The sequence below is a fragment of the Leucopleurus acutus genome (assembly GCF_964270905.1).
Source record: "Leucopleurus acutus genome assembly, chromosome: 15".
NCBI lineage: Eukaryota > Metazoa > Chordata > Mammalia > Artiodactyla > Delphinidae > Leucopleurus > Leucopleurus acutus.
Genome location: NC_139157.1, coordinates 81,764,665 through 81,792,324, shown reverse-complemented (window position 1 = coordinate 81,792,324; position 27,660 = coordinate 81,764,665). Strand labels below are relative to the sequence as shown.

The following is a 27,660-nucleotide window of genomic DNA, read 5'->3' as shown; positions in this document are numbered from 1 at the left end:
TGCCACCCGTTTGTTTACCTCTCGTAGATCCTGCACCGGCCGATAATCATTTGTTCCTGGTTTCTTTACCGGCAGGAGAGGGGTGTTCCATGCTGATTGACATCTTATTAAGATGCCCAAGTCTAGTAGCCTCTGTATATGGGGACGGATACCGTCTTTGGCTTCTCTACTCATGGGGTATTGACGGACCGTTATTGGGGTGGCAGTTGCCTTGAGTTCTACTAGCACCGGGGGCCGATTTTTGGCCATCCCCATACCGGCAGTTTCTGCCCAGGCTTGAGGGAACCGAGTTACCCAATCTGTAACATTAACTCGTGAGGATGAAGGCTGCTCGTATAATTTATATTCATCTTTTAATTTCATAGTCAATATTTGAAGTAACCTTCCTTTATTATCAGTTATGGTAGGACCTTCTGGCTGAAAGTGGATTTGAGCCCCTACTTTGGAGAGTAAATCTCTTCCCAGCAAAGGATAGGGGCATTCCGGAATAATCAAAAATGAATGGGTTACTCGTCCAATCCCAAGATCTACTGTCCTTCGTGTGGTCCATGAATATTGTTTATTCCCAGTGGCTCCTTGTACCCATGACCTTTTAGCTGAGATAGGGCCTTTTGAGTGGAGAAGGACGGAGTGCTGGGCTCCGGTATCCACCAAAAATTGAACAGGTTCCCCCTCCACTTTAAGAGTTACCCGGGGCTCGGGGAGAGGGTTCGAGCCCTGACTTTCCTAGTCTTCTTCTTCCAATGTTAAGATTTTGTTTCTGGTTGGCCTTCCTCCACTCTTTTTCTTAGGGCATTCTCTCGCCCAATGTCCTTTTTTTTTTACAGTAGGCACATTGGTCCTTGTCTAATGGCCGCCTTCTGTCTGCCGTTCGCTCTTTCTGCCTATTCCTATCCCCTATATTTCTTCCTCCAACCACAGTGGCCAGTATCTTACTTAAATTCCTCTCCTGTCTCTTATCCCGTCTTATTTCACGGGCTTCCTGCTCTTTCTGCTTTTTTTCTTCCTTTTCTTCCTCTGTTTCTCTTTTGTTATACACTTTATCTGCCTCTTTTACTAACTCCTGAAGCGAAAATCCCTGCAAGCCATCTAGCCTCTGTAATTTCTTCTTAATATCAGGGGCCGCTTGATCTATGAAAGCCATTGCTATAGTAGCCCTATGTTCCTCCGAAGTTGGATCATAAGGGGTAAAGCGTCTAAAGGCTTCCATTAGACGTTCCAGGAACACAGTTGGAGATTCCTGGGGCCCCTGAGTGACTTCCCTTACCTTAGCCAAATTAGTGGGCCGTCTGGCCGCTCCATGGAGACCCGCCACCAGAGCCTGGCGATACATTTTCAGGCGCTCCCTACCTTCCGGGGCATTGAAATCCCAGTTTGGCCTGACGAGTGGGAAACCAGCATCAATCTCGTTAGGCAGCTGGGTAGGTTGCCCATTGGCGCCTAATACATTTTTTCTGGCTTCTAAAAGAACCCGTTGCCTCTCCTCAGTCGTTAGGAGAGTCTGAAGCAGCTGCTGACAATCATCCCATGTGGGCTGGTGGGAGAAAACAAGAGATTCTATTAAAGCGGTAAGGGCCTGTGGATTTTCGGAAAAAAGTTGGGTTATGCATTTTCCAATTATAAAGATCTGCAGAGGAAAAGGGCCAATATTGGAGAGGTCTATTCCCTTGGCCGTCGGGGGGGCCATATTCTCTAAGAGGTAGGGCAGTGGAGTCCGGGGAGATAGCCCTCCGGCTCCTAGTGCCCGCTGAGGGACCCCTTTCTTTTTCCATCATGGATGGTTCCCTTGGTGCCGAGGGCAGTGGAGCTGGGGGTCCTCTAGGTGGTAGGGGATTTGGGGCCGGAGGATAAGGGGGTGGGGAATCCAAAAGAAGTAAATCGGACTGCGGGTCAGGATAAATCGCCTTCGGAGGATCCGGGGCGTCGGGTAGCTTCTCCGTGTTGGGGTTTTTTTTTTAAGGCTAATATCTCCGACGCTGCTGATGTGTGCGCGGACGTACCTGTTGAGGAAACAAAGGGCCGGACCCACGGAGGTGGGGAGAGAATTAAATCTTCCCAGACCAAGACATATGGTATTTGGTCTGGATGTCCGTGGGGATCTATATTAAATATCTTAGACTTCAGCAGCTTAATCTTGTCTAATAAAAAGGATCCTTCGGGGGGCCATCCTATCTGAAATGTTGGCCATTCAGAGGCACACAAAGTCTGCCACTTTCCTTTCTTTACCTCTACCGAAAAATTATGGGCTCTGGCCCGAACTTCGGTCCAATGGCTTAGGGTGAGGGAAAGAGGAGTCGTCATAGTTTGTCCCCTTGTCGTCCGTCAGAGAAGAAGAATAGACCACAATACAGAAACAGTTAAAACTCCACGAAACACATATACGCATGGGCCACCGCGAGCTCGCTTCAAAACCGAAACCTCTTCAGATGGCAGTTATCACCAAGGGAACTGCCGAAACCGAGTGAAGGGGAGACAGAGTTTGCCTCTCCTTCCAGATGAGCCACCAGGGCGTCCCCTAGGGCTCATGGACGCCGGCTATTAGCACGTCTGCCTAGCCAGAGGTCCGATACAGATTCCATAATAAGCCGATTCTTACGGCTTTCCTCCGATAATGGCCCACAAAGAACAAGGGACAAACAGACAATCAAGCTCGAGCTTACCTGGTACCTCCAACTCCCGATGTTCTTGTGGTCCGGGGCGAGTGGAATCCCGGACGAGCCCCCAAATGTTAGACCTACGCGGTCTCCTAGGAGTTTCGACTCGCCCAGGAAACAACAAGAGTCGGAAGCTGATGCAAAACGCAAGAGGTTTATTGAAGGCCGGTGCACCGGGGTTCCTTGGTCCTCACACAGGAGGTCGAAGAAGGAACCCCTTTTGGGCGCGAATATGTCAGTTTTATAGGTTCCCACGTCCCCGTATGTAAATTATAGATTTGGTTGTGTTTTCCTGCTGATTGGTCCCGGCTTAGGCTCAGACCGGAGAGGGAACTTGTCCCCAGCTTCCTGATTGGTCTTTGACAGACACCTTTTTTACATTTTGTTTATCTCCCTCCTTCTCGGAAGGCGGCCGGACATCCTGGAAATTCACCCATTGGCTAAGAAGCCCCTATTGTCTGGAGAGTTCTTAATCATTAGCTGGAACAATGTCCCTCGAGTCCCACAGGTGTAAGAGAAGCTTTCTAAGCAAAAGAAGATAAAAGTGGGAAAGAATAAAGAGAACTATTTGGAGGACCGCTAGGAGTTCAACACAGCCAGAGCACAGAATGTGCAGGACGAGGCCGGAGCAACGCACAGCGGCCAGACCACGGAAGGCCTCCTGTTATTAGCGAGGGAGTGTGACCTGAGTTTTGCAGGCAATGAGGCATCCTTGAAAGGTCGTCAGTAAGGGAGACGTAGGCAGATGTGTGTTGGAAAAATCACTCTGACAGCAAAGTGTAAGGTAAGGAAGGCAGGACACACACCTGGAACAGGGGTCGGGCGAAAGGAGGACCAGGGCCCGGAGTAAGGCAGGCCCTGCGAGACAGAGAAAGAGGAGATAAAGCCAAGAAACTGGAGAAGTGCAGCATCAATTAGGTGCAGCGTTGAGCCTGGGGAAAGGGGAGTCCAGGCGAGTCAGTTTCCTGCTGTGGGCGGGTTTGGATGGCGGGTGGGGCAGGATTGGGAAGCGTAGGGCAGGGACGATGAGTTTCTGCCGGGCAGACTGTTCCAGGTCCAGGGACACCCCGCTGAAGACGGCCAGGAAGTTGTGCATTTTATGGGTCAGGAGGGCTGGAGAGAGGCTTGGGCTGAGGTGTGAGCTTAGGAGTTATTTGAACACACACTCCTTTGTTCCGGCCTGAGTGCTGGAATTACTCAGCAGTAGTGCCTAAGGGAGAAGAAAAACCCTCCCAGGTGATATTAGGGACGTGCGGAGGGAAGGAACCCCTGGGGGGTCAGAGGGCTGGAGGGAAGATGAGAACCAGGGCGGGGTGGTGTCTCGGAAATTAGGGGAGGACCTTCCAGAAGGGGAGTGATCATCAATAAGGCGACGGTTGTCTCAGTCAGCTCAGGCTGCTGTAACTAACACCATGGACTGGGGGCTTTTTCAACAGACATCTAGTCCTCTCAGTTCTGGAGGCTGGGAAGGCCAAGATCAAGGTGCTGGCGGACTTGGTTCCTGATGAGAGACCTCCTACTGGCCTGCAAACAGCTGCCTTCTCCATTTGTCCTCACATGGCAGAGACAGACAGAGACAGAGTGCAAGCGAGCTCTGGTTTCTCTTCTGCTTCTTAGGAGAACTCTAACCCCATCATCGAAACCCAATCACCTCCCAAAGGCCTCACCTCTGAACACCATCCCATTGGGGGGTGCAGCTCGAACATAAGAATTTGTGGGAGACAACATTCAGTCCATCAGAAAGATTAAAGGGTTTTTTTATGGCAGTCAAGAAGCATTTGGTGGCCTTGGTCGCAACAAACTTTGGTGAAGTTGTGAGTGTAGAAATCTGATGGCAGATCAAGGCAAAGGTCAGAGGACCAAGACACCGATCTTGGTCCAGTGTTCCGGTACCTGCAGAGAAGGAGAAATGTGGGCATGTATTTCTCCACAGAGCTCTGGAGATGGGGAGATTTGAGCATGCTCACAGGCATCTAGGTCTCAGCAAAGAACAATATTTAAATTTAAAATACTTAAATTTATTTAAATTTAATTTAAATATTAAATTTAAAAGTGTTGGAGAGAAAGGAGATGCCTAATGGAGAAGGTCTTTCAGTAACAGGAGAGAGGAAGAAGAGCTGGACAGAAAACAGGTTGCTTCTGCTGGGATTAGAGAGGAAGGAAGGCTGGACAGACAGTAGACATGGAGGTGTGAGTACGGCCAGCTTCAGGGGCCTGCGACTTTGCAGTGGCCAGCCTCACTCTCACCAGGAGCCCTAGGCTTGTCCACATTCACATTCTTATTTTTTTTCTTTTTTTATGTTTGGAAGAATCATTAATATTCAGGTTTTTAATTTTGAGTTCAAAGCCATTTGTAGTGAGAATAGAGAAGAGTTTTTGCTTTTCCAAAGTCAGAAGATTAAACCACATCGTTGATGGATTTATTTATTTTTATTATTAATTTTTACTGGAGTACGGTTGCTTTACAATGTTGTGTTAGTTTCTGCTGTACAACAAAGTGAATCAGCCATACGTATATATGTATCCCCTCTTTTTTTGGATTTCCTTCCCATTTAGGTCACCACAGAGCACTGAGTAGAGTTCCCTGTGCTGTACCGTAGGTTCTCATTAGTCAGATTCTTAATAATGTTCTCTTTGAACTTGCGTCTCGTGCGTGGAGTCCAGCAGGACCGTGAAGCACGCACATGAACAGAGAAGGTATGCCTGGTGGCCATGTGCGCACACTCAAGTTCAAGCCCACAGACATGACAGGTAGCAGCAATCCACTGATTTGCATTAAAGCATATTGGGGAGTTATTAGAATATTTCTAAGAGTTCAGAATTTCTGGATTTGGAAACTACTGCAGCACTGCCAAGCACATTTCCATGGTATACATTTACGATTAAATTCAGACTTAACACAGAGCTGATTTGTATGCAGGGTTAAAACTTTTTAGAAAAATTGTCCCACAAGAATCACCAGCTCTAGATGTACTAAAATTTACATTTCAAAATAATTTGTCAGAAATGTATCTCAATGTTGTCATAGCTTATAAAATACTTTTTTAAATTGAGGTATAGTTGATTTACAATGTTGTGTTAATTACTGCTGTACAGCAAAGTGATTCAGTCATATATATATATATATATATATATATATATACACACACACACACACACACACACACATTCTTTTTTTATATTCTTTTCCATTACGGTTTATCACAGGGTATTGAATAGAGTTCCCTGTGCTGTACAGTAGGACCTTGTTTTCTATCCATTCTATATATAAAAGCTTACATCTGCTCACCCCAGCCTCCCAATCCATCCCTCCCCCAACGCCCTCCCCCTTGCCAACCACAAGTCTGTTCTCTATGTCCATGAGTCTGTTACTGTTTTGTAGATAAGTTTATTTGTGTCATATTTTAGATTCCACATATAAGTGATATCATATGGTATTTGTCTTTCTCTTTCTGACTTACTTCACTTAGTATGATAATCTCTAGGTCCATCCATGTTGCTGCAAATGGCATTATTTCATTCTTTTTTAAGGCTGAGTAGTATTCTGTTGTATGTATGTACCACATCTTCTTGTTTCCATGTCTTGGCTATTGTGAATAGTGCTGCTATGAACATAGGGGTGCATGTATCTTTTTGAATTATAGTTTTGTCTGGTTATATGCCCAGGAGTGGGATTGTTGGATCGTATGGTAATTCTGTTTTTAGTTTTCTGAGGAATCTCCATACTGTTCTCCATAGTGGCTGTATCAACTTACCTTCCCACCAACAGTGCAAGAGGGTTCCCCTATCTCCACACCCTCTCCAGCATTTGTTGTTTGTAGACTTTTTAATGATGGCCATTCTGACTGGTGTGAGGTGGTGCCTCATTGTAGTTTTGCTTTGCATTTCTCTAATGATTAGTGACGTTGAGCATCTTTTCATGTGCCTATTGACCATCTGTTAAAATGTTCTTAAGAGCTAATAGTTGCATCAGCAGAAGGATCCTTCTCAAAATGAAGAATTAGCAAAAATTATTTGCCATCTTGCATTTGAAAAGAGCAACTGATGTTGCTTTCAATTATATCAATTGGATATGAAGCTGCTGAGGGCAGAAACAGAGACACAGACGTAGAGAAGAAACGTATGGACACCAAGGGGGGAAAGCAGCGGGTTGGTGGTGGTGGTGGTGGTGGTGGTGGTGGTGGTGGGATGAATTGGGTGAGTGGGATTGACATGTATACACTGATGTGTATAAAATTGATGACTAATAAGAACCTGCTGTATAAAAAATAAGTAGAAGAAAATTCAAAACAAGAAAATGAAGCTGCTGAAAGTAAAAATTGTGCCAGCCTAATAAATGCACTTGTAGAAAAGTGAGCCGGGATAATCTTGTGATTAGAATGTCACATTAATAAAATATTGTCACGTATTATATACAATTATGATACCAAAGATATTATTTTTTGCAATTTATGCTTTTATTCACCTGTCACTATTACTCCTAATATAGATTGTCATTCATAAAATATTTTTAAAGGAAAAAGCTTTATATTTTAGTGCCTGTAACTGCACTTCTTTCCTTGCTTTCTAAAATTAGGGGCCCTGCATTTTCATTTTGTATTGAATCTTACAAATCATGTTGCTGAACCTGGGTATCAGGATGGGATGATGAGGGGCTCCAGGCCTCATGTACTTGGTTTCTTTTTTTCCTTCTGAAAAGTTAGAGGCAAGAAAATAGGGGTCGTGGGGGAATAGAAGCAGGGTGGATTCTGAGTGTTGGCGCCAGGGAGAGTTTTAAAGGTTTAAAATGTCAGGTGGGGAATCAGTAAGTCCAAGGGCTTTAAAATACTTTCAATATGATAATTTCTGTAAGGTGTTTTTTGTTTTGTTTTGTTTTGTTTTTACTACAGCTATACTATTCATTTTATGGCCAGTCATAAAGAAAATTACATTTGGGAATTATCCTATTTCTGCCAAAACATTTGCTGGGTTTCATATCATGTTGTAAAAAGTGGAATACAATTAGCTTGACTCGATATGAAATCCGTGGTATGCTAGGATCTCATCTGCTGTAGATGACAGAGAATCAGTGTAAAAGTGTGCTGTAGACTGTAAAGCCTTTTAGGTACTGTAGTCATTACATTTAGTTTTAGTAAATGATCTATAAAATGTGAATTTTAAAAATGTAGTTTTGTTTGTAAAAGTAGAATTTTCCAAATTATAAAATTGGCATATGCTCTTTGTTGAAACTTTGAAAATTTTGTCACGCAGAGCAAAAGATTACTCAGAGGTCCTTCTTTCGAAGCTTACGACTCTTATCATTTTGGTATGTTTTCTTACAGATATTCCCTAGCAAATGAACTAGAATGCAATTGTGGTCATATATTTAGGTGCTATATAAATTCTTCATAAAAATCATTTTAGTATTTACATGCTTACCCTTGTGTTGCTCTGCCACACATGATTGGTCCATTCACCTGTTGTGGGGCATTTAGGTTGTTTTCAACTTTGTTTTGTAATTTGATATAACTACCTGAAGATCCCTCATTAAATTGCATTGCAATTAAAATATTTCTAAAATTAAACTAAATTTAATCATATTCCATTTCTCTGCCCGTCGCTCCTCTTCCCCCCTTTTTAACCAGCACAGAAAAATGTGACCCACTGACCCATTTGAATCTTAGTTACTAAGACCATTGTGCGTAAAAAAAAAAAATTATTCTTGGAAGGTGAAAAAACACTAAGGCTAACCTCACAGGAAATTACCTTTATGAACTTATTTTCTGTTATACGGCCTCTCAATTGAAATGCCTGAGAATTTCTTAGCAGGGAAGAAAGGCAAAGATTCAGGTATTGCATGATAGATGAATTAATTAATCAGAGGGTCCCTGACAGATATAATAAGCTGTTTCTGTCACCTCCAAACTATTTAAATGTAAGTAGGTTATTTGGAAGCACATTTAGAGTTTCCCAAATGACCACTCTCACTAGGAATGTCTCTGTCTCTGTCTCTGTCTCTGTCTCTGTCTGTCTCTCTCTCTCTCTCTCTCTTTCTATTCAGCTCAGTCTAACCATACTGGCTGTTCCAGGAAATTTATTTTGTGGTCAGCAGACTTGAAAGAGTTAAAGCTCTTTGCAGACGCCCTGCTCGTATTTGGGATTCGTTTACTGTACAACAGGTTAGATTAGAGCTGTTAACAGGTTCACAGCTTAACAACAGGTTAATCAGAGCTGAAGCTCTGATTAGAGCTTCAGATCGGTCTGAAGAAAATTCTATGTTGCGTGCATCTCTGAAATGCCTGCTGTCTCACCAGGAGCCCGCGTGAAAATAGCTTGGTGGAGTAAACTTGTTTTTGTCTTTTTCTTGCCATGAGTTTCCCACAGAAGAGCTGGCCTTTTCGAAACTGAGGTCGACTAGCCATTTATGAGATTTGACAAGGGACTAATTGGTACTGTAAGTTGATTGGGAGCGTATCTATTCTTATTTTAAAAATCACCTATCAAGAAGCACTTGTTTGGCGGCTGGCTTGTCAAACGACTTTCCCCAACCATGGCGTTACCTTGTGGCTGCTGCGTGGGGACACGAGTCTTTATCGCTGCTGGAAATCGGGCCCATCGCCGTCAGTGTCATTCCGCTACATGATCGGACACGGTTTTACAGGCTGAGGCAAGAGAGCACAGAAACCCTGGCCTCTTGTTTTCACAGATGTGCCTTCCTTAATGTTTCAAGTTAGAGGCTAGGACCAAAATGCATTTGCAGGCCTTTCCTTTGAGGGTTGAGCACCATGAAGCCAGGAGCCACCTAAGGAGGCTTCATGGGGAAACCCAGGTGAGGATTAGATGTCGCTGTAGGACTGCAGGAGGGGGAGGGGGAGTGTTACAGGCCGAGAGACCAAAATGAACGAACACGTGACAGCTGGAAAGAGCCTGAAAGACGGGTGAAATCAGCCAGACAGAGAAGGCTGGGAGGAGTCTCCGGCAGAGGTCGTGGCAAGAGTGAAGCCCAAGTCGTATCCCGGGTGAGAACTCCTTTAGACTGGCCTTGGTGGGAAAGACGGCATCGTTCTAGGTTCCTCAGGATAATACCGTGAATCTAGCTGCTCAAGGCAGAAATCTCAGTCATTCTCCCCCTCTCCCCAGCTTTGAGATATAATTAACAATTTAAAATTGTATATATTTACGGGTCCAACTAGATGATTTGCTATATGTATACATTGTGAAATACGCACCATAATCTCATTAACCTATCCATCGCCTCACAGAGTTCCCAATTTCTCTCTTCCTCTCTTTCGTTTTTGTGCTGATCGCATTTAAGTTCTACCCGCTTAGCAAATTCCAAACAGACAACACAGTATCCTTAGCTAGAATCTCGTTGTTGCATGTTACATCTCCAGAACGTACTCACTTCAGGATCGTTCCTGATCCCTCCTTCTCCCTTCCTGCGCCTGTTGTGCGTCGCTAGGTCTCGTTGATTTCACCTTCTCAATGCTTCTCCAGTCCACCCACCGCTGACCATCTGCGTAACCACCAGTCATCACCACCCCATCCAGACCTCTGCCAAGGATGCTGACTGCTGCCCCCGTGCCTCCAGTCTACTCCCTCCCCTGCTGCCAGGAATGGTTGCTTCTCAGACATAAATCCGATCACGTCAGTCCTGGGTTTGAAACACTCCGATAACTTCCTATAGCTCTTGGGATGAAGACTGAAATGACAGTCGCGGCCAGAAAGGCTGTGTCAATCTGAGCTCTCCAAGAAGCAGCTGCTAAAATGGGATTAGACGTGAAAGATGTTTACTGTGGAGAATGCCTGTGAAGAGTAAAGGGGACGGGGCTTCCCTGGTGGCGCAGTGGTTGAGAGTCCGCCTGCCAATGCAGGGGACACGGGTTCGTGCCCCGGTCCGGAAGGATCCCCCATGCCGCGGAGCGGCTGGGCCCGTGAGCCATGGCCGCTGAGCCTGCGCATCCGGAGCCTGTGCTCCGCAACGGGAGAGGCCACAGCAGTGAGAGGCCCGTGTACTGCAAAAAAAAAAAAAAAAAAAAAAAAAAGAGTAAAGGGGAGGGTGATAGGGAAGATGGGGTGCGCAGCTAACCCCCCGACAGAGTGGAGTGAGGGCGCTCACAGTGGCGCCCTCCCCTTCTCTGTCCAGGGCAGCAGCCCGGGGGAAGCCTGGCCTTGGAGACCACAGCGGTGGGTCGGGAACAGCAACGGCTCACTTTGTGAGTCAGCTCTGCTCCCCCGTGGTCGGAGCCCTGAGTCCTGCACTTTCACGACCACCCCCAAGGCTCCCTGGCTGGTTCCCCAGCCTTGCCTGACACCATGCTGCCACGCATGGTCTCATACTCTCCACATGTCTTTTGTTACTTCCCGGAACAATGGCTGTTACGTGTTTCCAACCCCTCCCCAACACAGACACCCGTCTATGCCTATTAATCTTTTCTAAAAATTTATTTTATTCAAGTAGAGTGGATTTACAATGATCCGCCGATTTCTGCTGCACAGCAAAGTGACTCAGTTATACATGCATACATTCTGTTCTCAAATATTCCTTTCCATTGTGGTTTATCACAGGGCGTCGAATAGAGTTCCCTGTGCTCTGCAGCAGGACCTTGCTGTTTGTGCATCCTGTGGATACTAGCTTACATCCGCTCACCCCAAACTCCCAGGCCCTCCCTCCCCCACCCCCTCCCCCTTGGCAACCGCAAGTCTGTTCTCTAGTCTGTGAGTCTGTTTTCTGCTTCATAGATAAGTTCACTTGTGTCCTGTTTTAGATTCCACGTGGAAGGGACACCGCATGGTGTTTGTCTCTCTCTGTCTGACTTCCTTCGCTGAGTCTGATCACCTCTGGGTCCACCCATGTTGCTGTGAATGTGTGCCTGTTAACCTTTTAGTTGTCAGCTCAGTTCTCTCTTTGCTTGGAGATTTCCACGACGGGGACCAAATCTCCCTTTTTCATGCCCTCATGGCACTATGCTCCTTTCCTTCATAGCATTATTTGTGGCATTATTTGATTATTGTCTGTCCTCTCCACTAGACTGTGAGGTACTTAAGAAGAGAAAGCATATCTTTTTTACTCGGGGATATGTCTCTAGTGGCTAGCGTATAGTTGATGCTCAAAATAGTTCTGTGGAATGAGTGAATAATGAATGGATGGGTGGAAGAAAGGATGCTCAATATACCTGCTGTACCTTGGGCACTTTTGGTCTTTCAGGCTACTTTATCTGCCTGGAGCTGATGAAAAGTTGATGACCCTGCTCTTTGATGTGACGTCTACAGAGTCTAAGAAAATGGCCTTGGGTGAATTAGGGTCAGGGAAAGAATGGAAACAAAGAGGCCCATGTGAGTGCGAGGGGCTGATGAACCGAATCACGGGAGACATTTTTAAAAAGAAATGAAGTGCATAGGTCATTCATTGGACATTTCCTTTCCCTGGAATGGATCAAAGGTGACTCTGAGGTCTGAAGTCGGGTGACTGGGCTCATGGAGATGCCAGTTCAGAGGCAGGGAGGCGGAAGGCAGGGCCCGAATTTGAAGACACGGATTTCTGCACGCAGTCAGGCTCTCCCAGGGGACGTGCTCAGTGGGCACTTGGAGATGTAGAATGCAGCTGGTGGGAGAGGCCTGAAGTCCACGGAGGGTCCCTCTTCCGAGAAGCCAGCCAGGGCCGCTGGGTTGCAGAGTCTGGGGGGTCTGGGTTGGGCGAGGGGGTAGGGCAGCTCGCCCACACCTGCACCTGGGGTGTCGGGGAACAGGGAGATGCCCGAGAGGCAGCACCATGGAGAGAAAGAAAGGTTGTTTGGGCATCTAACGAGCAGAGCAAACAGTCAGAGGAGCTCCCGGTGCAAAGTGGCCAGGCCGAGATGTAAATTCTGGGTGGGAGCTGATTGGCTGGAAGCTAGGGCTCCAGAGGAGATGGAAGGTTTGAAGAGGGTGATGGAAAAGAGACCCTGGAAAATTCTCTGAGCCCCTCAGGAGTGGCTTTCAAGGTCTGTAGCTCTGGCCACGAGCCAGGGTAGGACCTTTGTGCTAGTTCCTCAGAGTAGAAGTGCTGAGAGCAGAGTTTCAAGGAAGGAGAGGGGGACATTCTCAGCACAGAATCAAGAATAATGGGAACAAATGAAACCAAATTATGCTCCGTATGGTATAAAGTCCCCCAATACCCTTTTTTCAATAGTTTTTCTATTGAGACATAAATTATGTATAATAAAATGTAGAGCTCTTAGGGATATAGTTGAATGAGTGCTGACAACACCTGTGTATATAACTACCTACACCACCACCCTGATTAAGATACAAAACATTTACATCACCCCAGAGACTCCCACCTGTGCACCCCACCCCTGCTCCCTCCCCAGACCACTATGGTTCTGATTTCTATTGCCCTATATTCATTTTGTATACATATATACATGTATCTTTTCTCTGCCATACACCAAGTTGTCTTTCCTCTCTTTGTGGGTGTCTGTGTTGTGTTTATGTATTGCCGTGTGTGTGTGTGTGTGTGTGTGTGTGTGTGTGTGTGTTCCTCTGGCCTCAGTACACTTGGCCTCTCTTTAACTCTCATCGTTGCTGGATCTAACTTTGTTCTACTGGTTTCCATCCTGGGGGGTGGGTAGGGGAGTGTGTTGCACAGCTTATGAAGAGGGCAGGGCCTTAATGCCAGAAAGGACTGGAACACACATGCCAGTTATGCTGCTTAATAGCTAGGCAACTTTCAACAAAGTACTCAACATCTCTGAGCCCCATTTTCTGGGCTGGTCAGTGAGAATCCCATTCTTCCTTCTAGGTGCATGGTAGGCTTGCACTGTTGGTCCCCCTGAGATTAGGAGGGGTCATGTGCTTGCGCTGGCCAGTGAGTTGAGAGTGGGAGCAGACATGTCATTCCTGGGGAGAAGCCTGTAAGACAGTCGCCGTCTTGCCTTTTCCCTGAAAGATGACAGAGTCGTCTGGTCCCTGAGTGAGGAGCACAGTTCCCACCAACCCGAGTCACACGTGGCATCACCATGTTGTTTGCAGTCATTAGGATTTGGGGGTTATTTATTGCTCGGCGTGAATTCGCCCATCCTGGCTGATGCTTCCCAGTACGCATAGTGAGACGCTAGGATTTACCGCCACGGTTGGTGTGGGGATTATCAGTGCCCAGTGGCTCTTACTACTCTCATCCCATCCTCACGGCTCATAGCAGACCCTCCACCCGCACCTCACACGTGGCTCCCTCTCGCCCATGGCGCTCCAGCCAGATTTCCTTCCCCACCCTGCCACTTTCCCTCTTTTACTGTGGAACACTGGCTCCATTGTGTTCAGACTCTCTAGATTGTTCCGCATCTTTTTCCTCCAACTGGAAACAGAATTTTAGAGCTGAAAGGGACCTCCCCTCTCTAAGAATCTGCAGAAACAAACCTTCACCTCACTCCCCAGCCACCAAGCATCCACAGACACCGTGACGTCCTAGACGCCATCAGTACCAGTTCTGTTCCTCCCTGAGAGCTGTCATAGACACTGTCTTCTCCGGCTGTCAGCGTCCATCTCCTAAGGACGCCTGATCACCTCTGGCCCCAAGGAGCCTGTGGCCACTCGGCTGCCCCCACACTCAGCTCGGACACCTCCCTTCCTGCACCCTCCACGGTTCATGCTAGCACTGCTTCCTACCCATGAACCTACATCTTCTTCTCCTTTCTTTTCCCTTCTAACCATCTCCATCCCTACCTCAACAGTTTGTTGAAACACCAGGCAGTCACAGCCCCCTGGGGAGCCTCAGCCGACCACTTGTCTTCTCTTGTTCCTGGCTAATGGCCAGTTATGCAGGAAAACAGTGAACGCTACAGACCTGCGACTCCATGCTGTGTGTGTTGCCTGAAACTGAAATAAGTGACTTTTTCGGAGCAGCTGGCATTCGTGTGCACCCTTACTTCTCAGAAACCCCTCCTCCCATGGCCTCTGGTTCTCCTCCTGGCCGCACTTCACCTCTCTCTTCAACGGTTCACCGTTCTCTGTCCACTCATTTAGCTGGCCATCCCCAGCGTTTTGTCCTTGGGACTCATTTTTTTAAAAATAAAATTATTATTATTTTAAAATTTATTTTTGGCTGTGTTGGGTCTTCGTTGCTGCACACGGGCTTTCTCCAGTTGCAGCGAGCGGGGGCTACTCTTTGTTGCAGTGCGCAGGCTTCTCATTGCGGTGGCTTCTCTTGTTGCAGAGCATGGGCTCTAGGCGTGCGGGCTTCAGTAGTTGTGGCACGTGGGCTCAGTAGTTGTGGCTCGCGGCTCCAGAGTGCAGGCTCAGTAGTTGTGGCGCACAGGCTTACTTACTCCGCGGCATGTGGGATCTTCCTGGAGTAGGGATCGAACCTGTGTCCCCTGCATTGGCAGGTAGATTCTTTTTTCTTTTTTTTTTATAAATTTTATTTATTTATTTATTTTTGGCTGCATTGGGTCTTCGTTGCTGCGCGCGGGCTTTCTCTAGTTGCGGCGAGCGGGAGCCACTCTTCGTTGTGGTGCACAGGCTTCTCATTGCAGTGGCTTCCCCTGTTGAGGAGCATGGGCTCTAGGCGTGCGGGCTTCAGTAGTTGTGGCACACGGGCTCAGTAGTTGTGGCTCACGGGCTCCAGAGCGCAGGCTCAGCAGTTGTGGCACATGTGCTTAGTTGCTCCGTGGCATGTGGGATCCTCCTGGGCCAGGGCTCGAACCCACGTCCCCTGCATTGGCAGGCGGACTCTCAACCACTGCGCCACCAGGGAAGCCCTGGCAGGTAGATTCTTAAACACTGCGCCACAAGGGAAGTCCCGGGACTCTTTTGTCTACACTCTTTCTCCCAAGGAATCTCACCTACCCTATGGCTCCTACTACCATTTAAGTACAGATGACACCCAATGACCAGCGCCAGCTTCTCTTTAGACAGAGCTCTAGAAGTAGTATGCGGAGTCCCATTAGACCTAGGGACACCTTAAACTGAACACAGCCTCAAGCAAATAACTTTTCTCCTCCGACCCCAAATCTGTGCCGTCCCTTCTATTTTGAGCTGGCTTAACGGCACTACCGTGTGTACCTGTCTCCCGACTTAGAAACCTCAGTGTTTTTCTCACCTGCTTCCTCTCGACCCCTACAAACACGTGCCAAATCTTGATGCTTCTAATTTTGAAGCAACATTTTATTCTGTCTCTCCCAAACTCTATGCTACTTAAAATAGGCTCAGCATATCTTCTTTGGACTGTTTTTGCAACCCGGTCTGTAATCTGTTGTCCTGATAACATTTTCCCCCATCCACGTTCTCTAGCTTGCCACTGTCCTTACAGAAAACAAAGCTAGTCAGGTCTCAGTGTAAATGCTTCCGGAGGCTCTGTAAGCCCAGAGGGAAAAATTCCAACTATGTTGTTTGGCTACAAAGCTCTTAACCTCCTGGCCCATCTTCACCTTGATTCGTTTCGTGCATTCACATGCTAGGTTCCTGTCCCTCCCAGGCCCACTGCTTCCAGCACAGACGGTGCACTTTCCATATATATTTTGTTTCGAACTGTCCCCTTTCCTCCTCTCTACCCCTATTCACTTGAAAACTTCCTATATCTGTTAAAACCAAGTTTAAGCATCACGTACTTGGCGAAGCCTTCCCCAATTCTTCCAATTCCTCTACTGCTGTTCTGCTCCTTTGGCTCCCAGGGCACTTTAGATTTGCTGCAGACTACAATGTGGCTCTTCATTCTTCTATTCACATGTTTGTCTCTCACCCTAGATAGACTGTAAGCATCTGATGGTCAGAGAACTGAATAAAAGTTGTTTAATAAATGTTGATATGTGAACGCAAAGTTGTTTTTGGTACCAGTCTCTTCTTTTCTTTTCTGTTCTTACTACATCTGTAAAAGGCAATCAACCTGAAGTTAGATTTTTCATGCCTCTGGGCTCACCAGCTAGAGCAGGGCTGTTCAATCATATAGCCACCAGCCACATGTGGCCACTGAACCCCTGAAGTACAGCTAGTCCAAGTTGAAAGGAGCTGTAAGTGTAGAATACACACTGGATTTTGAAGACAATATGAAAAAGAGAATGTAAAAATATCTCACTAATAATTTTTTAAATCACTCACATGTTGAAATGATAGTATTTTGGATACACTGGAATAAATAAAATGTACTATTAAAGTTAATGTCACCTGTTCCTCTTTCTATCTTTAAAGTGGCTACTAGAATATTTGAAAGTACATATGTGGCATGCATCATATTTCTATTAGACATTTCTGTACCCCTTCAATCCATCATGTAGATCATTTCTTGGTGGTAAGCCTGTCTTTTTTTTCTTCTTTCTTGTCTGAATCCTTGCAGTGGGGGAATTTTCTGGGGGAAAAGACACTAAAAAATAATGTTTGTTAACTGGTTACTGCTGGAATGACTTTCCCAAAACACCCTCCCCCCTTTTCCTCCATGCTACTCTCCTAGTTGAAGAATTTATAGGTCTTCTATTGTGAACTGCATCGAGGCCAGATTGCTTTGTCTGCTGTGGTAAGCCTCCTTCAATCCTGCTGCACCTGACTTAGCCGGCCTCGTCTCTCACTTATCCTAAGTAGCACCCTGTCCTCGCATCTGTTTTCCAAGCTACTTGAAGTCTTCGTGTTTCTGCGTCTGCTGGTCTTGCACAGAATCTCCCTCCCTGGCTCCCTTCTAAATCAGGCCAGCCTTCAAGACATGGCTCCTAACTTCCACCTCCCACATGAGTGTTTTTCTGTTTATTGGCACTCACTCTGATGTCCTCCTAGTTACTATTTGTTAGAGCCATGCAGTTTAAGCTGTAATTTGCTCATTTACTCAGCATCCGCACTGCCATCACCGTTCAATGTAATTCCACAAACATTTTTCTGTGCCAGAAATGGGGCTAGGTGAGCACTGGGGCGGGGTGGGGGGAGGTGGTGTCACCTTTCTGCAGGGCCTGGGCTAGGAATTGGCCCTATAATGCACAGATTCCTGCCCAGGGCCTTTCTTAGCGTCTGCCCCACCACAGGCAAGACCCATAAGCCCCATGTTAGAAATTGCTAATAAGCCACAACACGCCAAAACCTTCACCTTCCCTCACCCAGGGTTCATATCCCACGGGCCTGAACTGGGCAGCTATGGGCTCCAATCAAGAGTGTCTTCTTTCCCTAGTGTTCTTCTTCTTGCACTAAAGGTCACTGTTGATCCAGCTTCTCCTTAAAGCGACACGGCCCAGGGCCCTTGGTTCCACGGCCACGCTCCCTCCCCTCCTTGTGGGAGGAAGGCCTTACTGCCTTGGGTCTGAACCTCAGGTCCTGCAAGCAGCAGCTCGTAACCTGGCCACGTGCCCTCACTCCTCCGGGCCTCACGGTCCTCGTCTGCACCACGAGGAAAACACTATCAAGAAGGCTGTTAAAAGGATTAGACGACTTAACAGTTCGCGGCACAGAATGATCATCAATCAACGCTGGCCCTCAATACACGTCACATCCCCTACAATGTAAGAGGCGGTTTTGTCTATTTGATTCCATGCGGGTCTCTAGCTTCTAGGCCGGTGCCGGTTTCCAAAGTGCCCATGAAGAAACGTTGAATGCATGAAAGAATCCACCCGATCACTTATTATTTCTGCCTTTCCAATGTCGTGCCGCAAGAGCAGAGGCAAGGAAGCACATGGAAAGGTCTTCCTTTAGCGGGTCGGACCCGAGGCCCCCAGCGATAACCGTATCTGCAAAGCGGGGAAGCCCATCGCGGGCAGCGCGCCGCATCTTCCGGGAACAACGTGGGCGCAGGCCCGGAACGAAAGCACCCGTCTGGCCTGTTTCCCGGGAGGCCCGGCGCATGCGCAGAGCGCCGGCGCCCGTTCCTTCCTTCCGGCGGCGCCGCCCGGAAGCCTCGGCCCCGACTCCTCTCCCTCGCCGGCTCGGCTGTGGGTGCGGAGCCGGCCGGGTGAGGAGGCGGGTTAACGTCGGCGCTGTCGCCGCTGCTGCCGCCCCTCCTCCTGTTTCAGCCGCCGCCGCCGCTTCACGGCCGAGTTCTCGCGGCCCCGGCGGCGCCCGGCGTGTCCAGCTGCGCGGCCCGCACCCGCGTCTGCCCAGCCGCCGCGATGGCGACTCGCTCGTGCCGGGAGAAGGCGCAGAAGCTGAACGAGCAGCACCAGCTCATCCTGTCCAAGCTGCTGAGGGAGGAAGACAACAAGTACTGCGCCGACTGCGAGGCTAAAGGTAGCGCGGCGTGGCCTTCGGGGCGGGGTCGGGGCCCCTCAGCGACGCCCCGGCGTCCCGGGCACGGCCGGAGCGGGCGGCCGGGCAGGTGCCTCCGCGGGTGGGGCCGCCGGGCGGGCCGCGTCCTGCGCTCGGGCTGCGGCGCTGGGCGCCCGGGGCAGGGCTGACGGTGCGGTGGTCGGAGCGCACCGAGTACGGCAGCCTGGGCGGGCGATGAGGGTCGGAATTCATCCGTAGTGTGTTCTAGTCTGGCTTTTAGCCGGAACCAGGAGGAATTTCATTATGTGAGTCTCTTGGACGCTGGGCTTCTGTTCCTGAAGCCTTTAATTCGATTCTCTCCGACCACCTAGCTGGGGGGAGTATATATGTGGACACTGGTTTGTATGCCCCTTAAACGTTGAAGGTGCAGTTTCAAGATCCAGAGACGAGAAGAACCTAATTTTAGTTTGTTCAGTTGGAGGGCTTTTGCCTCAGCCTTTGAAATAGAGGCGCTATTTTTAGCCTGTATGTTTTGGCTTTGGAGATGTGATGTATATTTAATGTCTTATAAGTAATCTCACGGGAAAAATGTTTCGGAGTTTTTTAAAAACAAACCTGTCCTACGGCTTGGCAGTAAAATCTTGCTTATATGTAGGTTTGGTTGGTTTGGTGATAGATCGGGGGTTCTCCAGAGCAGCAGTCAGCCTTTGGGAACGTCATTTAAGATTTCTGCACTGTTTGGCCTAGACCTTTCCTGAAGCTTTCCTGTTCTTCCTCGATAGTGTACAAACAAGTCACGTCTCAGTGGGCAGGTAATGTTTGATGAAACAGCCACACAGCATCGGCAGGTTCCTCTACTACAGCTCCTGGGCTACTGGGAGGTCCCGTGGCCAGACTGCAACTGGACCATTTGATGAGCACTTTTCAATATCATAGTAGGTCGATTGGACCAACCTTATATTTACCTTTCAGGTGATGAGTTGGAAACGCCTGACTATTGCACTAATATTTGTTTACCTGATATTGATTATGTGTGTGGTTTTCGGGGAATACTGTTCGGTACTGAGGCTCAGTTGCTCACTTACCACTGCACTAGTAAAACCCTGGAAAATGGGCCTTTGAAAGGCCCGAAAAAGGAAGGAGCTGAGGTTTTATAGTATGCATTTTGAGTAATAAGTAGCATAGTTAGATAGAGATGCTAGTAAGCATTACATCTCTTCATTAAAAGTTGAATAAGTTTCAGCAGTTACTTTCCTTTATGTATAGAAATCATTCAAAAATAATTTTTGTTCGAGTTTCTTTCCGCCAAAAGGTATTTTGTAAAATCAGATTTTCACTAATGCTTCCTAAAATAATTTATAGGTTTAAAAAAAGCCATTATTTACCACATATTGACATTTCCATTTACTCTTTTTGGGGTGGGAGAAGGAGAATCAGGTACTTCTCAAATTAGGACCAAAACGTTACTTCTTCTGACCGGAGGCATAGGGAGCGTTAGTTTTGCTCACTAGTTGGATTGCCACTGAGGTCAGCAGATATGTATTGAATAGATGTCTTTTTTATTTAGTTTTGTTTGGTCTTCTGTTTGTGGGTTTGTTTGTGTTTGAGAAGTGGAGAAGGTGGGAGAGAAGAGAGTAGTACCAAGTGCTCAAAGATGTGCTGTGAAAGGCGTGACCACCACAGTCATGATTTAGAAAGGTCACCACTTTTTCCTGTTGCTGATAAATCTAGAATAGTTTTAAAATGATCTAAATTATTTCACTGTTTTATCTTGATCCTTCAGGGGAAAACAAATTACGGTTCAAACTACTTGTTGATTTGAGACTTGATTTCATAGTTGTCATAATTGAAAAAAATGACATGATTGGGCAGTTGCTATGAGTAAATATATTTTGTAAAGTTTTTGAGTCTTTGGTGTGATCCAGCTCCATTAGGGAGCTCTCTTAGTGGAATTCTTGGCTTATTACATGATTTTGGATCCATTACTATATATGCCAGGTAACACAGTACATGTAGGTAGTGGAATTCTGATTATATGTACTATTGGTTTTTTTTTGTTTTTGCGGTACGCGGGCCTCTCACCGTTATGGCCTCTCCCGTTGCGGAGCACAGGCTCCGGACGCGCAGGCTCAGCGGCCACGGCTCACGGGCCCAGCTGCTCCGCGGCATGTGGGATCTTCCCAGACTGGGGCACGAACCCACGTCCCCTGCATTGGCAGGCGGACTCTCAACCACTGCGCCACCAGGGAAGCCCATATATGTACTCTTAAAAGACATGCTAAAGGTCTTATTTTACAGCTCAGTTATTGTAAAGCAGTTCCATATTGTATATATGAATTGATGTTCTCCTCACTGCCTAAGAAACTATATCAAGCTTTTCATATACTTTGAAGCTACTTCCCAGTTAATTCAATTTTCTTTCTTAAAAAGAATGCTTCCTCCACTGCTCTTTGTACCAGAGCTAAAGTTTAGGGCTAGAGATCGCCCTATTCTGTTGCCTTTTACTAACCAGCAGAAGTCTGTCATTTGGGTTGTGGAATTTTCTTACTGAGTCACCAGTGTGTGCTTCCCCATTTGATAGTATTTGGGAGGTAAGGAAGGAGAAAAGGATGGCATAGGTGCCAGTTTCCTGCTCTTGGTCCTACTCGTAGCAAATCTGTTGAGAGACTGGAGAATAGGACAGGTAGATGGTACTGCCCTTCCTCTCCCTGGCCTCCTTTGGGGCTCCGTGGGAGTTTGAAAGCAGTTCTGTTGCTTGACGGTTGGTGGCGCTTCACGGAGCCGTGAGGATTTGGAACCAGACCCTTGCCAACTTAAAAGTTTACTTTTCAGCGTTTAAAGTTTCGTTTGTGGTTAATGCTAGCTTTGATTCTGAGCACTTACGGGTTGGCATGAAAATGTGTCTAAGTTTTGGGGGGTCAGAAGCAGAAGGTGTTTGAACACTAGAGACTGCCTGGTGGAGAGGTTAAGCTCTTGGCCCAGATCACCCACTCATTTCTTCACTCCAGACATCTTGACTTGAGGACACACTGCTGCGCGCTGTATTGGATTAGAGGACTGAACATGTTCCTAAGACCTGAAGGAGCTTGTTTAGTAGGGGCTGCATTTTTGCGCATGAATAATTCCAAACCAGTGTGCCCAGTGTTAGAATAGTGGTTGTGAGGAGTGCCGCCCTCGCCACTTACCTTGGGCTGCTCTTCTCCTTGCACCCTGACTTTTGTGCCTTGGTTGTCTTCACAACTCCTAGAATGCTGTGTCAGGGCCTTTGCACATGATGTTTCTTCTGCCTCGGAAGCTCTCTAACAAGTTTTTACCTGGTCAGTTTACCTATCTTCCAGTTTCTGCTTAAGTGTCTCTTTAAGGGAAAGGATTCTCCTTGATCTTCCCAGGTTAGGCGAGGCTTCCGCTTATACATGTGAGACGCACCCTGACTCCTTTATTACACTTACCACAATTGTAATTAAACATTATTTGGGTAGTTATTGGGAAATGAGGGGTTGGGTTATAGCTTAAGAGGGAAGAGACCTCGTCTGTCTTGTTTTGCCTTGTAGGCCCAGCCCTTGGCACAGTGGGTGACATATAGTAGTTCATGCGACTCAGCAAATATCATTTGAAAGAGTGGATGTGAATGAGCACGGAGCTGAGGGCAGGCGGCAGGTGTGCGGACGTGAGTGCACATTTGGGCATGAAGACCAACCCGTTGGGAAAGACTCCCAGAAGCAGTCTCCTTTGATGTGGCTCTGAACGTGGGTGGGACTTCATCTACCAGGTGGAGAAGGAATTAAAGGGCACAGTCAGGTATATAAAACAACATGAGAGGTTTCCGTACAACCCTTTTTTAGGTAAAGTGTTTTTAAGTGTGCTCAGCTTTGGTGGTGGCAGGTCAGAGGAAGAGCTGGAGTGGTGAGAGTTGGCTGGCAAGTCACCTGGTTGTAACAGTGGTCCCGGCAAGAGTGTAAGAGGACCTGAACTCTCTTAATGTGAATGTACCGTAAGTCAGACCACAGGGCAGGAAACAGAACCACCGTAGCTGTCATATAATTTCTGTTAAGGAATAGGCCGCTCATGGCATCGTTGAAAGGGCTGGAGGAACAAAAGTCAGGGAGCCACTACTGGACTTCTGGTTTCAAGGGCACACGCTGTTGCCCCTGCCACCACTCCACTGCCCTGCTGCTTCTCCCCCCCCCGAACTGATCAGAGAACCAGGACTGAGGCTGCTGCAGCCAGTATCTGTTAGATGTTTTTGTCGGTTGCCCTGACTGTAGAAAGATGGCCTCTGCTGCGCTTGTGCCTTCCACGTGCAGACCACTGGCCGACCTCACTGATATCCAGTCCCTTGCCTTCAAGGGACCTTTTAGCTTTCTAGCCTCTTCACAAATTAGAAACGTGAAATGGAGATTGTGAGGCCCAGTCCTAGAGTCCACTGTGGGTAGCTGAGGACGGGGAACATTTTTCATTAAGTGTTTGATACTTAAGAGTTCTTATATAAACCTCTTTTAAAGCAATTCTCGGGCTTCCCTGGTGGCGCAGTGGTTGAGAGTCCGCCTGCCGATGCAGGGGACACGGGTTCGTGCCCCGGTCTGGGAAGATCCCACATGCCGCGGAGCGGCTGGGCCCATGAGCCATGGCCGCTGAGCCTGTGCGTCCGGAGGCTGTGCTGAGCAACGGGAGAGGCCACGACAGTGAGAGGCCCGCGTACCGCAAAAAAAAAAAAAAAAAAAAAAAAAAAAGTAATTCTTATTAAAAAGTAAAGTTCACCTTGAGGTGTTTATGATGATGTTGATGCTTGTAGGATAAATTCATGTAAACAGAAGTCTGTGATTATAATTCATCTAAAGAGACCTGCCAATCTAAAAGTTCCCCCAGAATGCTAAACTTCAGTCTTACGGGTCTGTTCGTATAATTCTGTGGATCCTGAGGTTTTCCCTGATGATTATGTGCAGAGTTCTGGTGTTGGAGCTGCGATGGAAACCACGGGTCTCTCTGACTCATCAGTTTATAACTTTGGCTGCATGTGGTCCCCTGCTTTTCTCCTCCCAATACTACTTCTTTGTCTTTTTCTTTTTTAAAGATTAAAATGTTCTTTCACTACTTGATTTCATTAATTAAGTAAATTTACATCTCCTTAATTCTTGCTGTACAAGATACGTATATTGCCCTTACTGACCTGTACAGACTTGAACCCATGCTTTCTATAAGGCAAAGTCAGATATGTGATATTGTAATTATATATTGACAAATTATAAACTCAAGCCTTTTCCTCCTGCTGCTGCTGCTACTGCTAGTGTTTTCCCTGGATAGAATCAACTCATTTTTCTCTCCATTTCTCAATAGGAGAAGATCAAAGAAACTTGGAGGCCATTTTGTTTAATTTGTAGTTATTATCGAAAGTGTTGCCTGCCTTACATTCTGACCACTTTAAAGAGTTGATTTAACAGACTTAAATTTTGTTGGTAAGTCAGTATTTTCTGGTCACTGCAAAGATTAAGCATCATGTCAGGTACTGTCAAGCGTGCTAAAAAGTTTTGCATGTGGCACACAAAGTAGTTAGGGATCTCAATAGATATGAAACAATGATCAGTTAAATACTAATCTATTTGTAGATTATAGGTTCATTAAAAATTTAATATGGGGAGAACTCACTGTGACTTGGAGAAGGTAAAACTGTAAAGTTGGAAGTTCAAATAAAAACAAATAATATTACATATATACAAATAAATTATATAGTGCTTCCTTCTTGCCAGGCACTGGTGTAATCATATGTTTTACACGTATTAATTAACATGTATAATAAATCCTCAAAACAATCTTTTGAGGTAGGTAATATTATTCTGTCTTACAAGTGAGGAAACTGAGGCACACAGAACTTAAGTAACTTTCCCAAGGTCATACAGCTCGGAAGTGGTAGAGCCAGGAAGGTTTTTTTTTTTTTTTTGGCTGCACCGTGTAGCATGTGGGGTCTTAGTTCCCCGAACAAGGATCAAACCCGTGCCCCCTGCAGTGGAAGCATGGAGTCCTAATCACTGGACTGCCAGGGAAGTCCCAGGAATTTTTTCATTAAAATTTTTTTGGTGGCTACCATATATTTCAAGCACTTTTCTAGGAGCTGGGAATGAATCAAAGAGCAGGTAGATGAGGTCCATTTTAAAGGATCTGTTGGTCTGTTGGAAGCAGGACTGATTGCAAGGCTGGCATCGGGCCGGGGGGTGGGGGGGGTTGGATTTGGGAAGGGTCTCACCACCATAAGTGATAAGCCAGTCACTGTGGCTAAACTCTTCATACAAATAGTGTGGTTTATGCTGAACACCTGCCTTCCTTTTGGGAGTCTGGAAATGGCATGTGTGGTAGGCAAGCCCCTGGGCAAAATCCCTGGGCATGGAGTCTCTAGTGAGCTTCCCTGGTTGGTGACACTTCACACCTGTTGTGAGAACTAATTGCTGAGAAGCATATTCAGTGCAGCTCCACTGGAAGGGGACACCTGCGCGTCTGTGCCCGATTTCTCCGCGACTTCGCTCCTTGTACCTTTTCCTTTTGCCAGCACGCTTGGTGGCCTTCTGCTGTAATAAATCACAGCCATGAATACAACTGTATGTAGAATCTTGTGAGTCCTCTTAGTGAATTACCAAACCTGAGGGTGGTCTTGGGAACCTCCCAACATAGTTGATAGTGTGTATTTTCCTCCAGTATGTTAAGAGACCATGTCAGCGTCTCAGCTTATCTCAGTTTGGTCTAGAGCCCAGCCTGGGGGTGCAGCCCAGAGGAGCAGGTGTGAGCGTTAGGGGGAATTCCGACTTTACTGGGATGAGATAGAGGTGGGAATCTGGACTGCAGAGTCAAGATTTTGAACCCAGGAGATCTAGCTCCAGAGTGTATGTTGTTAACTGCATGTTCCCTGCTTGAAAGAAAACATATGCTTTTGTAGTTGAAATTCTTGATAGAAGAGGTTATTTTGGGGAAGAGATTACCACCTTCAAGCTGACTTAACGTATTTCTCAGAGAGATTATTGCCAAATGTATGCAAATGTGGACAGTGTTTAGTAAAGCCAGGTGTGAGTCTTAACAAGCTTTGCCTCTAACTTGCTTGGTGAACCTGTCCTTGTTAAGCCTTACTGCAAAGTTTTATTTCATCTCCCTCATGGTCTGTGTTATTTCCTGAATTCCCTACCTGTGGTCACTTCTATGTCAGTATTTACTATTATTGTTAATTAAAAAAAATTATATTATTGAGGGTATATAATTATTATTGAGGGCATGAAATAGTTTGGGGTCTTATTGAACTTTGGATCATGATCAAACCTTTATACTGTTTAAAAACTTTTCACTGATGACTTAGGTCTTGCTGAGCAAATTTACTTGGTTATTAGTTTTAATTATTTCAAGGCATATCATGTAACTAACAGGAATATTCCTCACTGGTTGAGAGGTCCTATTGTGTGGAACGTTTTCATTTTAATGCTTTCTTGGAATAGAGTAAAATCAAAGAAATACCCCCTCTTCCAGTCAATTACTAAAGCCAAGACATGCTTTCATTCATCATTTTAAAGAAAAAACCTATAGGTATATTACATTTTCAATTACTTGTGTACATTTATCAATGTCATTATTTTTTGCCTAAGGTGTTAGGTGGAGTTTTGTTAACTCTGAATGGCATTTAGCTATAGTATCATATAGAAATGATTTTTTTGAAAATATTTTACTTAAAACAGAGCTTTAGATGAGGTGCTGTTGGAAATATGTGCTATTTCTTGTTCACATGTATTTTGAGTGGTAAACGTGAGGACTCTGAGGGTCCAGAGGGGAGAGAATTATAAGCTTTCTAGTAATCTTCTATTCTCTTCGACATCCTCCTCTCCCCAACAGCTTTTGGTCTTCGTTTTATAAGAGATCCAAGTGATTGCTTCTAAGAGTGATTGATGACAGACCTTCAGATGTCTGCCGTTGATCTTTTGTAAAGAGTGCATTTCAAGGACCAATGATCATCTTGAACTCAAACTTAAAAAGAAAATAAAAGGAATTTTTTAAATTGTGTAGCAGATCGTATTTAGGATAGCTTTATCTTCCAATATAAGAAAATCTATAAAAAATTGTGGTTTAGTCTGGACTTTTTCTTAAAAAATTGAAGTATAGTTGGTTTACAGTATTGTGTTAGTTTCAGGTGTACAGCAGAGTGATTCAGTTATACATATGTATATTTTTTCAGATTATTTTCCATTATAGGTTATTACAAGGTGTTGAATTTAATTCTTGTGCTATACAGTAAATCCTTGTTTTTTATCCATTTTATATAAAGTGGTTTGTATCTGTTAATCCCGTAATTCTAATTTGTCCCTCCCCCACCCTTCAGTGACCATATGCTTGTTTTCTGTGTTTCTGAGTCTGTTTCTGATATAGATTCATTTGTGCTACTTTTTATTTTTTAGTTATTATTTTATTTTTTGGCCACACCGCACAGCTTGTTGGATCTTAGTTCCCCAACCAGGGATTGAAACTGTGTCCTCGGCACTGAAAGCGCGAGTCCTAACCACTGGACCACCGGGAAATTCCCAATTTGTGTTTTTTATTTTTCAGATTCCCCATATAAGTGATGTTATATATTTGTCCTTGTCTGACTCACTTCACTAAGTGTAATCTCTAGGTCCATCCACGTTGCTGCAAGTGGCAATATTTCATTCTTTTTTTGGCTGAGTAATACGGTCTAGATTTTTTTTTAGTTCATGCATTTCTACTCTTGAAAGTTGCTTTTAGTGTAGGGTGGTGATGGTGCACGGTGCCAAAAAACTAGCAGAAGTGTGTTTATTGAAGTGAAATGATCATTCCTGGTATATTAATTTCCTGTTGCTGATATTAGAAATTATCACAAACTTAGTGACTTAAA

General features: G+C 46.0%; 1 protein-coding gene across 3 annotated transcripts in view; it reads left to right on the top strand.

The window, feature by feature from the left end:
- Window positions 1-18,531: 18,531 nt before the first annotated feature.
- SMAP1 (small ArfGAP 1) overlaps window positions 18,532-27,660 on the top strand; it is a 150,558-nt gene continuing 141,429 nt past the window's right edge. For all 3 annotated transcript variants that reach the window (XR_014326791.1, XM_082855788.1, XM_082855787.1), the window contains exon 1: window positions 18,532-18,806. Coding sequence is in view for 2 of the 3 variants with exons in the window: in XM_082855788.1 (XP_082711914.1) it covers window positions 18,689-18,806 (118 nt within the window). In the remaining variant the exon portion in view is untranslated. The remainder of the gene's footprint in view (window positions 18,807-27,660) is intronic.